Source organism: Neopelma chrysocephalum, unplaced genomic scaffold (genome assembly GCF_003984885.1).
Source record: "Neopelma chrysocephalum unplaced genomic scaffold, ASM398488v2 Primary Assembly neopelma1_90, whole genome shotgun sequence".
NCBI lineage: Eukaryota > Metazoa > Chordata > Aves > Passeriformes > Pipridae > Neopelma > Neopelma chrysocephalum.
The window spans coordinates 410,347-423,466 of NW_020897752.1; the positions used below are offsets into that span (position 1 = coordinate 410,347).

The 13,120-nt window shown below is 49.5% G+C and overlaps 1 protein-coding gene across 1 annotated transcript in view; it reads right to left on the bottom strand.

Annotated features, from left to right (window-relative positions):
- Positions 1-1,174: 1,174 nt before the first annotated feature.
- PAX7 (paired box 7) overlaps positions 1,175-13,120 on the bottom strand; it is a 105,034-nt gene continuing 93,088 nt past the window's right edge. The window contains exons 9-10 of the mRNA XM_027693187.1: positions 8,407-8,653; positions 1,175-4,744 (exon numbers count right to left, since the gene is read on the bottom strand). Of these exons, the coding sequence (XP_027548988.1) occupies positions 4,629-4,744; positions 8,407-8,653 (363 nt within the window). The 3' untranslated portion in view covers positions 1,175-4,628. The remainder of the gene's footprint in view (positions 4,745-8,406; positions 8,654-13,120) is intronic.

Consider the following 13,120-nt stretch of genomic DNA (forward strand, 5'->3'; position numbering starts at 1 on the left):
TTTTTCTTTTTTTTTTAATGTATAACAGTTATGCCTGAGTTACAGAAAGACACCTACAGGCAGCAGGTAGTTAAAGCAAAACCAGTTTTCTCTTTCTACTATTCTACTCCATATAGCTGAATAAATTATGGTGCGATTATATATATACACACGCACGCCCGCAGGCACCCACACACCCACACTCACACAGGAGCAAATGGCTATGAGGCAAACACAGAAGCGACATCTCCGCAGTTACTAGGAATAAGGAATGCCCTATAGTGCTATGTAGATATTCCCCAGGTGGGTACATGGAAGTGTTAAGGGATGACGGGTTAGAAGCATTAAATACACAAAAAGTCTCAGAGCGACAGGAGCCAATCTGCTGAGCTGCTGGACACAGTGAGGTGACGTCCACGTTGTGGGGAGAGGTGAAGGCAGGGCTGTGGGGAGGTCAGAGAAACCCACTTGGCGCTGTCCCTTTCCCCAGGGATGGCAGGTCTCGTCTGCAGGCAGGGAAGGGCTGTGGAGCTGAGAGAATGTCCCCGGAGAGTGTCCCTTCAGGGCTTGTCTGCAGGCAGGGAAGGGCTGTGGAGCTGACACAACGTCTCTGAGTGTGTCCCTTTGCTCGGTGAGTTGTTTGGAGGAGGTGCAGAATGATTTTTGGGTTCCCAGGCACCCTCAGAGTCACCAGGAGTTGAGTATCTGCTCAGTCCCTACTTGGTTGGTGTCAATTGGCCACATCCACGTGTTCTTCAGGGTCTGATTTCAGGTCTGGTTTGACATAGTTTCAGAATCACGGAATATTCTGGTTTGGAAGGGGCCCCCAGGGGTCACGAGTCCAACTCTCCAGTGAATGCCTGCTGTCCAGCACTGCCACTGCTACTCTCCCATGCTCAGTTTTGTTTCACCTTTGAGGTACCTCCCTCTGTTCTGTCCCCCCCTCCCGTCCCACCCCACCCCTGAGTTTGTCTCTTTTCAGCAGAACTGAGGTTGGCAATCCAAAAAACAAAACGAAACAAAACAAAAAAATACTTTGACTTTCATACATGAACATACCTTAAAACAAAGAAACAAACAAAAAAAATCCCAAAATCAAACCCATCCCACCCCAAAGATTCTGGAATGTACTTTGAAAACACACAATAGGCAAATTTCTACAGTTCATCCCCCTTCCCCTTTTTTTACTTTTTTTGGGGGGATTTTTCCTTTTTTTTTTCTTTTTTTTTTTTTATACTAGCACGGCACTCACTGTGTTTTTTAGTATAAAAAAAATGTCAACTTTCTATAAACATACAGCACATGACCAAATTTCCAACTAATGTACAAAGTGCGACCACAAGGGAAAGGTCAGAGAAGAGCTATTTGTGCTAAGCATGGGGCGTTTTCATAGTCCTCTAAGAATCCTATTTACAGCAGTGCCCAGGTGGCCACGGACTTTCTGGTGAAGGTAACTGGCAAAGAGGTTTCTGCAGTGCTCCCTCTTTTCAACGGTTTTGATTTCTGGGTCCTGCACGGGGTGCTGAGCTCAGGTCGAGTCCTCCTTGACAAGCGCGTGCGGCGAGGACCGACCGTCCACTGGCGAGGGATCCCTGTGTGCACACAGGAGGGTGGGTAAGGTAACAGAGGAGATAAGAGCAGGACAGGCAATTCTCATGACAAACTGGAACTTTCCTTCTGGTTCAGAAGGCATCAAGGAATGCATTTGGTCAGGAATTTCAGTATGAGGGACAAGGGATCACAACTGGGTGGGGCAGTAACAGGGCAAGAGATCACCAGCTACAAACCCCATGTTCCAGCAGCAATGAGGATGGAGATTTGAAGGTGCTCCCAGGGAGGGAATCATCAGCATTTGGCCTCTTAAATACTGTTCAATGTAAGAAAATGGTGGGCTCTGTTGTTTTAGCAGTTGGCTCAGGAGGAAGCTGAGGCACAGGAGCAAGTTCAAGCAGGTGCTTCAGTCATTGATCCCTTCACTGGTGCCCATCATGGAGACACCCTTGATTCCCCACTTCATGTGTGGCTGGAGGTTACTTTTGGGAATGACATTTAAGCCAGGACTGGAATTCAACAGGGATCATCTCTAACATGTAAACACTATAAACCAGCATTTTTTTTTGTTGCTTTCCAAGATCTCAAACTGGAGCGAAGCAGGGAGAGTCCTTCAGGTAACACAGCCCGTCCAGGGAGTTTTGGCTAATCAGTCACCTGGAGGAAATCAGTCCCTTTGGCCTCACCTGTTCAAGCAGCTGTAGGTGCCACAGATTGCCCTGAGAAAGGGAATGAAGAATGCAAGTGCTTCAAAAGCTTTGTGATCCAAGGAATGTGTTTCACAACTAGAGAGAAGCTTTGCATGTGATACAGCTGGACAAGCAGAAGCTGAATTGGGATTTGTGGAGCATAAAGGACAGGAATCAGCCTCAGGATGAGATGTCACCTCTCACAGGGCTCCTGCACAGACACATCCATGTGAGAGGCCAAGTTGGTGTATGAAAATGCTTTTGGGAATGTAGAGCTGGCTCTGTCAGAGCTGTAAAGCAAAGCTGATGGAAGCCATATGTGGCTCCAAGAGGATGCTGGGCAACATCAGACACCAACCCCTGCTTTGGCCAGGACAGGTACTTCTCCATATGGCTCAAGGGAAGTGGCTTGGTGGTTCATGATAAATGATGTTAGAGCAAGGCAGGGGATAGTTCCCCAGAAAAATGTTGTTTCAGCTGCAAAAACAAGAACAGGTTATTTGGGAATAATGGAAGAAGCAGCAACAGAAAAGAAAGCAAGTGGGAAGTGTCTCCTTTAACATCCCAGGCCAGACTCATCCCATCTCGTGGTCCCTCTTTGTCACCAGTGGACAAAAGCAGACATTCATTATCCTAGAGATATCAAATAGTAAGTGTATGATAAACTCTAACAGCCCATGGATGACATAAACACTGCCTGTTGTCACTGGACTTCACACACCAGCTCCTGGTGGCACAGATTCTGTGCATCCCAGTGTTTATCCCTGGGGCAGTTTTCCTTGCCCTCTCCACATCAAATGTCTTGAAGTGAATCCTCTCAACACAGGAAGGTGAGAGAAAAAATCCGTAATATTACATATCTGCTTAAGAATCATCAAGGATCATCCCCACACACAAAAGGGAAACTATTTAAACTGTGCTTATCTGAGCAGTGCAATGAGGTGACACAGAAGTGAGAGCACTTTTTTTCACTGCTGGAGAAAAGTGGGGTGATAAATCCAGAACAAGGTCTGGCTTAGAGAAAGAGAAAGAGAGAGGCTCTACCACCAAAATGGAAAGTAGAGGGAAGGGACCAAGAGACTGAGTTGTACAGAAGAGTACATGGAATGAGATGGGTGTGGGAAGAGCCAGGAGGATGGATGGGCCAAACATTTCTCCTGGCAGCCAAAGGATAAGGAATGTCTTGGGAAGGTGAATCTTTTCCTGCAGTACAAAGAGGTGCAATCTTGCATCTGAGAGCACCTTTCCTTCCAAGCTGCTGTTAGAAAGGCTCTTCAGGTCCCTTTTACCCCAGGCCACATCCATCCCTCAGTGAGAGACTGCAGCAAAGCACCTCCAGACCAAGCACCATCTCTTTTCAGGTGACCCTTGTGGAAGACCCTGGCTTTGCACACTGAGCTCACAAACACCTCTGACTCTGCCCTCTCTTGTCTTTGCTCTCAGGGCCAACTTCTCTCCTGCTGAGAGAAGGAAGGGCCACCAACAGCCCTCACCCTTCTTGACTGGATGAGCTCCTACGCTCTGGGGTGTATCTGCTGCCCTTCCTCCGTGCTGTCCCATCTCCTGCTGCTCCCGGTGCCCACGTCCCTTCAGCGACCGTCAGGTCTAAATTGGTCCATAAAAGGAAAAGTAAATGTTGCTCGTGCCTGTGCCCATCATCTCCAGCCCTCATGCAGCCATTTACATTTTCCAAAGGTCCCAGGCTGGATGGATTTCCATCCTGCCCCTGCTTAGCAGCAACCTGGCCCTGCTTTGGGAGGCCACCAGTGAGAACGGAAGGTGGAGCGGGGTGGGGAAATTGGCTGTCACTTTAATATATGTTTTTCTGGGTTTGTTTGTCTTTGTGGTTTGTTCTTTTTGTTTTTAAACAAGTTCTTATATTTGGTCCATATGTCTTCTGTGGTCCTGATTTGTATCACCCTTAATGATCAGCTTGGTTATTCCTTCCTATACATTCACCAAATTTACAGCAATGGAAAGAAAAGGAAACAAAATGAAACATTTCTCTTTTTTTTACAGAAAAAGAAAAAAAAAATCAATTTGGCTTTGACTATGCCAACTACCTAGATCAATGGAAAGTCCTTAAGTGTGGGCAAAATGCCATGGCCAGGTAGTTTAGTAGAGGGAGGGCATGAACTCGGGATTAATAAATGTACCCAACCCGCTGTCTCTGGCCACAGGAGGAGTCAGGTCACAGAGGCCACAGCTGCCTCTGGAGTGCTCTGGAGGAGCTGGATACTTGGAGAGCCCTCCCGCTCTTTCCCGTCTCCTTTGCAGCTCAAGTTGGTGGAGGTGGAAGGGAATTGGGAAGGAGTAGGGTCCGGGTACAGGCAGATCCCTGGAAGGCTGGTGGTGTTTTCTCCAGTGGTTCCAAGTTGCTGGAGCAGGTTGTTGGCACAGTTGGACTCTTCAATAAGCTTGGCCCGTCTCTACTGGTAGGAGACCCAGGACGGCAGAATGTTCTCCCAGCTTCATCCTGCGCTGTGTCGACAGACTCACGTTCTTGGCCAGGTAATCAACAGCAGCTGAAGAGGAGGGGAAAAGAGGAAGGGTGAGAAAACAGCCCAAAATTAGCATTTAGTGGCCACGACTTTCAGCACCGAAGGGTGTGTAACCAACAGGCTCTCACAAAGAGGGGCCCATCACAGTGGTTGGCACAGGCCCGAGGGTCCTGCTGCTCTCCTGAAGGAGTTCATGCCACAGAGGATGGTCCTGCCACAGACACGTGGTTCAGCACACTGAGGGGTGTGCAGTGCCCTGTGCTGCTGTGGGCCCTCAAACCTCTCTGTGAAGCCACTGAAAAGAGCTAAAATTCTACCGCTACCATGGAAAATGCTGTTTCCAAGGGAGCTGCCTGAAGATGAGCCCGAGCAGAAGGCTTGGAATAAACCTTCCAGGCTCAGCTCCCTGTTGACAGAGCCAGCTCCTGCTCTCAGTGTGGAAATGATTTCGGAGATTTCAGTGGAAGCACACCAAGCCTGGACAGGGCTTGGACCTGACTCATCCTCTGGGTGCTGACTCAGCTCTGGGAGCTCTGGGCCTGCCTTCCTCCCAAGGGAAACTGCTTTCCCTGTCCCCCCCTGGGTGAGAACAGCCCCAGCTCCTGAGGCAATGGCACATCCCAGCTCACCCGGCTGCCCCCTGGTCTGAGGGGGACGAGGACGGGGGTAGGATGGTGACACTGCTCATTAGCTGAGCTTCAGTCAAAGTCTCTCCCTCTCCCTGGCTGTAATGTCTCAAATTAGATTAATAAGGAGCTGGCAGGAGATGTACAATCGGTGCCAATGAGTAAACAAATTTCAGCCATCAACGTCTTGTCATCCTCCTGCCCCAGAGGAGGTCCCTTCCACACACAAATTCTTATTAGACTTGTCATATCTATTAGGATTCCTTTCACGCTTCTGCGTTCCATCACCAGCATCATTAACGGAGCTCTGGCCTTTGGGAATGGCCAGGACCACATTAATCTGGCATCCCTGCTCCTCGCAGGCAGGGCAAGTGCCAGAGGGAAGGGAGTGGGCTTGGCATGGGATGAGCTATCCAGGGCTGCAAGGAGGGAGCACAGAGTCCAAAAGCAGCAGTCAGGCAGTGGAGCTGGACTGGTGCTCCTGGGACACCAGGCTCTGGAATGTTGTGTTGGGGTATCTCTGCCTACAAGGGGAGTGGCCAAAGGATTAGAGCCCACGTTCTGCCTCTCATCCAGACCTTGTCAGCCTGGTCCCCTGATGTTTCAGGTAAGCCCATTAAATGATGTCCTTGAAAGGCTGTGGGTGCAGAGGAATGTCACTCCTCACACCCTGAGTGTGGCTGTGACTGTTCCTGTGCTCTGGGTGAATTCGTGGGGAGCTTGGGAAAGGAGGGAGGGGAGGGGTCAGAGCTGGTCATTCTGCCCTGAGCAGTACTGAGCAAAATCTGAGTATCATGGAATCATTAAGGCTGGAAAAGCCCTCTAAGACCATTGAGTCCAACCATTAACCCAGCACTGCTGTGTTCACCACTAAACCATGGCCCCAAATGCCACACCTACACGTCTTTTAAGTCCTCTCAGGAACAGTGACTGCCCTGGGCAGCCTGTGCCAGTGCCTCACAACCCTTTCCATGAAGAAATTTCCCCTAACATCCAACTTAAACCTCCCTTGGTGCTATTTTAGACTGGGCTTTTTTTTTGTCCTATCGCTTGTTACCAGGGAGAAGAGACTGACTCCCACCTGGCTCCACTCTCCTGTTAGGGAGAAATGGGAAATTTGATGTCAATCCTATCCTAAAAAAAATACTGAACTCCAAATATTGCTTTCTGTGGGTAGTGCCCATGGGAAGAGTTCAAAGGCACCAGGGTATCCCACGCCAGAAGTCAAGGATACAGTTTGTTGGTTCAATAGGGAGGAAGCCAAAATAAACCCAGAAACTTACTGGAAGTACTTTGGGTGTTTATTTGCTCATATGAAAGAGAAAGCGTGTCTGGGTTTGTGTTTATAAAGCAGAGAACAAGGAGGAGAGAAGTGGGGAGAGAGAGATTCTCTGCAGGCCAGGTCTGAAGCCTAACAAAGCCACAGAGCTCTTAATTCCAAGCCCTGGTTTTGTCCCTTGTTACACAGAGCCTGCCCCCACCATAACAACCCCCCATTTTTATTATATCACTGTTCACTAAAAAGAGATTTGATACTTTTTTTGCTGCATCAGAGAAGGAAAAAAACATAAGATCTGAACTGAACACAAATAAATGACCTTGTGGAGGTCACTTCACACTGATGGGCATTTAAACAGCATTTGAAAAGAAGTGAGGAATTAAAAAGGAGGAGGAATTAGAAGTATCATGTATTAGCATGCTGCTAAATACAACATGCACTGAGAAAGACAGGAAAAATGTTGTTATATCAAGGTCAACTTCATGTAAGTGATTGCTCTAACAGGACTAATTACCAATGAAAACTGTTTCCTTACAGAGATTATTATAAACAGAGTGACAGAAATCAGGAAAAAGGGGCAAATTAAACATAAATAGAGCTGTGTGAGGAGATTTTCATCAGCATAAGGAGAGGCCCAAGTGAAAATTCCTGCAGCAAACCAAGACAAATCCTTCTTTCTCTTTCCTCCTCCTTTGCTAGTCTCTCTCTCCCAGAAAACATAGCTCGTCCTCCTTATTTTATTTTTTACACACATGGGTGTGACTAACGTCTTGCCCAAGGGAATCTTTATTGGAAATACATGGTATTGGAATTTGTTTAAGATTTTTATCAATAGCACGTGTGTCCAGCCTCACATCCAGAAGCGAGGGGAAGGTCAAGGGGTCACAGATCAAACTCCTGAAAAACAAAAAAAGGAGGGGTGTGGGGAAGCTGCTATTGATCCCGTCTGCAGCCACAGCCGGTTCTCATTTAGCTGGAGAAGTTAAAGACATTAAAGGGCTGTGACGGAGAGGGGAATAAAAAGCCACAGCCAAATGGAAGGAAAGGTCACTGAGGACAAGCTCTGGGCAAGCAGGAGCACTCCCGGAGGAAGAGGATGCACCTTTAACCCCCCCTGGCTCAGTGTCTCACACCAGCACACTCGTTATTAGTTTAACACGGCAGGTGAGCCCTTTGCCAGGCTGACCCAGGATTCTGCAGCAGGAACAGACCCTCCCAGGGTCCCTCTGCCTTTCAGCTCTGAGGGTTAGGTTCAGGATTACAATTCCAGTCTCACTCCAGGTCTCCCAGAATCCCAGCCCAGCTGACAGGCGCTAGATTATCGTGTTTTGTAGCAAAACCTCTGAGCATGGTCCCAACCCTTGCCTTGGGGAGGGCAGAGGAGGAAGAGACACACAGTGTTCGGCATCACCAAGGGATGGCATCAAAATCCCGGATTTCCTTTGGCTGAGCAGGGTGAACATGTTGCAGGGCTTTTGGAGGAGTGAGAATTGGAGATGGAGAAGAAGAGGGGACTGGAAGTCATCCTTTGGTAATAGAAATGTTTTACCTAAATATTTCGATTGGGACTTTTGAATTGGACGGCAAAGGTGTTGGGGAGGCTGTGCGAGCAATCTCCACCCACGTCTGGTGAATAAACTCCCTTTTTGTCTCTAGATGGACAGATTTCCATAGAAATCCCTTCCAATATATAAGATGGTGTGGTATATCCACACCTTCTCATACTCCCTCCCTCTCCTCTCCTGCTCCCCGTGCAAGGGGAATGTGACCAGAGCACTTACTTTGTCCGTACTGTCCGTACTGGTATCCAGCCACCGGGTCCACGCTGTAGCTGGTGGTGCTGTAGGTGGGAGGGCAGTAGGACTGGGAAGTCGGGAGGCTGTCCACGGACTTGATGGAGTCACTGCGCTGGCTGCAGCTGGCAGAGATGGAGTTGGTGGTGTCCAGGCCACCGTGAAGGGGAGAGATGGAGAAGTCGGCCTGGGGCTGGGGAGGGACCCCGCTGGGATTGCTCAGGATGCTCATCACCTGGAGAAACACAGAAGACCACGTCATGGCTGGAGGAGAAAGGGAGGGTGCAGCTGCCTTCATGCAAACCAGGGAGAAAAAACCTACATATAATGGTGCTCTAAAAAATATTGTATCAAAATAGGTTTGGCTAGGCTGGAGAATGAAGGTCTGCTCCCACCAAATAACACCAGACAGACCCCAGAGCTGGCTTGTCTGTGCCTAACATTGTATTTGAAAGCCCTTAACAGGGAAAATGGAGAAGTTCCTTCACAGTACACTCAATCTCTGGTCGGTTTTTTTGCTACCCTGCCACAGCATCTGCTGTGCAAGGAGCACTGGAGAATGGAATAAACTTGGGACAAACCCGCTCGACACAAACTGCCAGGAACTGGCACCCCTTCCTTCCTATGCACAGAAGAGGAGACACGTAAAACAGGGAGCAAAAATCCATATTTTCCGAAAGGGACAGTGCAGACAGCCCCTTTCTTGGGAAGTTGGAACAGGGCTTGCTTTGCCAAGATGCCTAAACAAACCAGATGCAAACCCTTTCTGGCTTTGATGCAGATTCAGCTTTAGGGACTGAAATGTCAAAGTTCTCTCTCCCCCCAAATGTTAAAGGATAACAGGTCCTGGTCCAGCTCGTTTCAGTGCAGTGCTTGGTTTGAAAAGGTAATTAAATTTGCACACAACCAATCTTCCTGCTTTGAGACCCGAAACAGATGAACCACTTTTTTTCCTCTTTTGCAGCAAAAATGCCAGATTTGTTCCTGCGGGCGAGCTCGGGGCAAGGCTCTGCCTCTGCCCTTCGCACGGGGACCCCGATCCCGCCAGGCTTTAATGCAATTGCCTTCTGCAATCAGCAGAATTTCCCCGCGGCTGCCGAGTTCGGAGTGTAAAGAGTTTGCAGGAGGACGGGAACTCCCGATGCCTCTCGGTTGAAGGGGAAGGGCGGGGGAGAGGGGACGGTCCCCTCGGGGGGCCCGGCCGGCGCTCAGATGCCGAGCGGCTCAAAATCTCCGAATTTAGCATAACCTTATTGACATCAATTAAAGTGGCAAATTGGAAATATTTGGAGCCTGGCAAGTGGTAAAATGAGCCCTTTATCCCCCGGCAGCGGCCTGGTGAGCTATTGTGCAGGGGCTACATTCTCTGGAAGGACACAAGAGGGGTTGTATAGAGAGAGCAGAGTCTCCCCTTCCTGCTCACCCCGACACCTTCCCCATCCCTCCTCCCTCACCTTCCTGCCCGAGCGAGGGCTTATGCTGAATGAGCAGCTCCACACTGGCCTTTGCTTTCTAAAGCTTCTCCTCCCCCCGGAAGGACTCAGGAGTCCTGCAAAGATGCTTTCCCTTGATGTAAAACCACCTCCAGGCTCAGCCGGCCTGAGATCCTTCCCAGGCATTTGTCTGGGAGGGGAATTCGGGAGCAGGGGTGGCTGGAACCCCGTGGAGGAGGAGGCAGTGGGAGGGGGTTAATTAAAAAGCCTGGAAAATCAATCTAACCCCAACCACGGGGTTTGTCTGCAGTTGGAACAGAGACACAGGAATGAGCTTTGAACAAGAACAAGGTAAGTAAAAGCAGCACAGTGGCAGCAGCACAGAGCTCAGACAGGGTTCATTTACCCTCTCCTCCTCCTTGGCTTTCAGCCTGCACTGAGCTTAGAGTTTGCTGCTGGTCTCCAGAAGCTAAAACTGGCTTAGCTGTCTCTACACCATGGGGTTAGACAGGGCCTAAATTACCTCCAGCTCTCCAGCCCCTCCAGGCACAGCTAATCACAGCGACTAAGCCTCGAGGTATCTGGATGAAGATGTTTAGCCCTAACTCTGCCAAAATGTGCCCGTGGAACTCCCTGCCCCACAACAGCCCAAAGACTGGGGGATGAAGAAAGGAAATTGCATTTAAATATGCAAGACAGTGGATTAATACACGAATAGGGCTGTCATGCTTTCCTGGGTGGATGTAACATAAACTCCTCTGCCTCAGGGCTTATGCAGTGGGGAAATCATGGAAGTGCAGCCTGGAGGTAGGTTTTCCAGCTGCAAAGTTATTTGTAGCCTTCCACTAAAGCCGGGTCATGAACTTTGATCTGGCTCAGCCACAGATCCCCTGATCCCAGCGGCTGCAGGCAGAGCTCAGAGCTCTGGCATCACCTGGGCTGGAGGTGTCACACCTCTGCCCTGACGGGCATCCAGGACACTCACACACACAGCAGCCACCAGACAGGACTGGGTTTCATTCACAAGCAGAATCCAATGTTAAACCCAATAAACATGCACAAAGCCACAGATGTATGAATGATGAGTTAGTTTTTGAAAGCTCCAGCTCAGGCAGCACAAAGCCAGGCTGTTTTTCCTTTCCATTCCTGAGCTGTCCAGGTCTGGAAGTGCTGCTTGGCTGTGGATGTGCTGCCTGCCCTGCCAAGCCCCGCAGGTGCAGAAAAGATTTCGTGCACTGTAAAATGAAGGGCAACTGGAATCACTCATAGAGCAGAGGGTTTCTAGTCCTCTCCCTCCTGGCCATCTCCCCAAGAGTCAGTCAGCTGCTTCATATTACTCTGAGAAAATAAAAGTCTCTTGGAGCAAGCAGAAGTCACATTAACACTTCCTTCTAAAAAGAAAGGGGGATGTAAAGCAATGCTGGTAAATGAAACCCAGATTCACACTCTTCAGATTCAGGGATCAGAGAAGACACTTGCACAAATCCTGCTAAAAAAAGTAATTGGGTTTAATCAGCCGGAATCAGGACTGATTTCTAATCCCAGCTCTGCTACTGACTCACAAGGGCTTGTGCAAGTCACTTCAGCTCGGACTCAGCTCAACTAACCTTAGTCATGTGAAGTCCCAGTCTCTGCTAATCCTCCAGAATCCCTCTACAGAGAGACTGACACTTCTGAAGGACAATTCATCCCATCCCAAGACCTCTTGCTGAAAAAGACAGGCTGAGTTTCCCTCTGGAAATCCAGGGTGAAACACAAGGGCACGAGTGTTTCCTCACGGTGATTCCAGGCTGGATACAAGGCCGAAGAGAGGCTGGGGATGCACATCCCTGTGGATGCTCCTGTGGATGTGGGGGACTGGGAGCTGCAGCTGAAACCCGACAGAGGCTCAGGAGCCCCAAAAGTTTTGGATTCCTCTTCAGCACTGACCATGGGAAGGATTTGCCTTTTCCAGGCACTCTGAGAGCAACTGGGGGCCGAGCTCCCCCGAGACTCTGTTTGCTCAGGTTTATCAGAGAGTGGCATCTGATCTTGGCTACTCCAGGACATGAAGGTGTCAGGAATAACAAGAGTGAACTGGAGATTTCTATTCCCTCTCCACCACGTGGCCACCCAGCACAGATAACCCTGCACAAGCCCTACAGCCCTGGCAGGCCCACGTTATCTGGCTTCTTCTTTCAGCTGAATAAACTCATTTTCCAGGCAACTTCTGAACTTGGGAAAGTCTGAGGCATCTGGAGAAATCCCCTCCTCAAGAATGCAAAGTCCTTTTACTTTTTCTTTTTGACCTTGCTTTTTTATAATTTATTACTTCTTGGCGCATTATCATCACTAACTAAAAATCAATACACTCTTCACATCTGTAAGGTTTTATCTGGAGGGAAATCTGCTCCCTGTCCATCACTGTGATTGACAGCCTTGGCTTTCCCCTCCCTCTCATCAGTTGTCTCCCCCTTTCCCCATCACCTTTCCCTTTGCTGTTGTCCCAAATCAGTCACAGGCGTGACGTGGGCTCACACTTTGGGCTAAGTCAGCAACAGCCAGAGTGCCAGGAGCCCTCAGCCTCATTTCTGCCCTTTCCAGAGGTCATTTGTCATGGGAAGAGTGGGTTGGGGTCCCGATGTGTTGGGGAGACCAAGGTTAATGCACAAAGACCGTCCTGGATGAAAGAACCAGCTCCCCTCTCACCTCCTGCTGCCGCCTCCCTCCCCACCCTCATCTCTGCAGCTCCCCCCTGTTCCCCCCCGGGACGTTTCATCACTCTCTCCCATACTTTAAAAGAAGGGGAGTTAAAAAAATGTAATTAATTCCCTCCATTTCTGAGCTGGCCCTCAGGGCCTCCGGCCGTGGAAACTGTAGCAGGGGAAATGTGCACCCTTTATGATAAACGAAGGCGGCTTTGGAAGGGGAAGTGCAATTAGGACCTTCAATCTGTGCAATCAGGCTCCAGATTTTAGGTTGGGGGGGATGGTTGGGTGTGTTGGGGGGCAGGAGGGGCTCGAGGGGCAGACAAGTGATGGGGAGTGATAACACATAGAGAAGGGTTTGAGAGCACTGGGGAGGGAGCGGAGAAGTTCCACGATCAAACCTTGCCCCAGCAGACCTCTCTGGGACATCCTCAGAGTCCCTAAATCTTCTTCCCTGCCTTATCAGCTTGCTAAGACCCCCAGCTGATGGAGACATCAGGTCCTGGACCTGACAGGGTTTCTCTGCACACCCTGTGATCCTGCAGTGCCCCATGCCCAGGAAGGTGTTGTGAGGAGATCAAA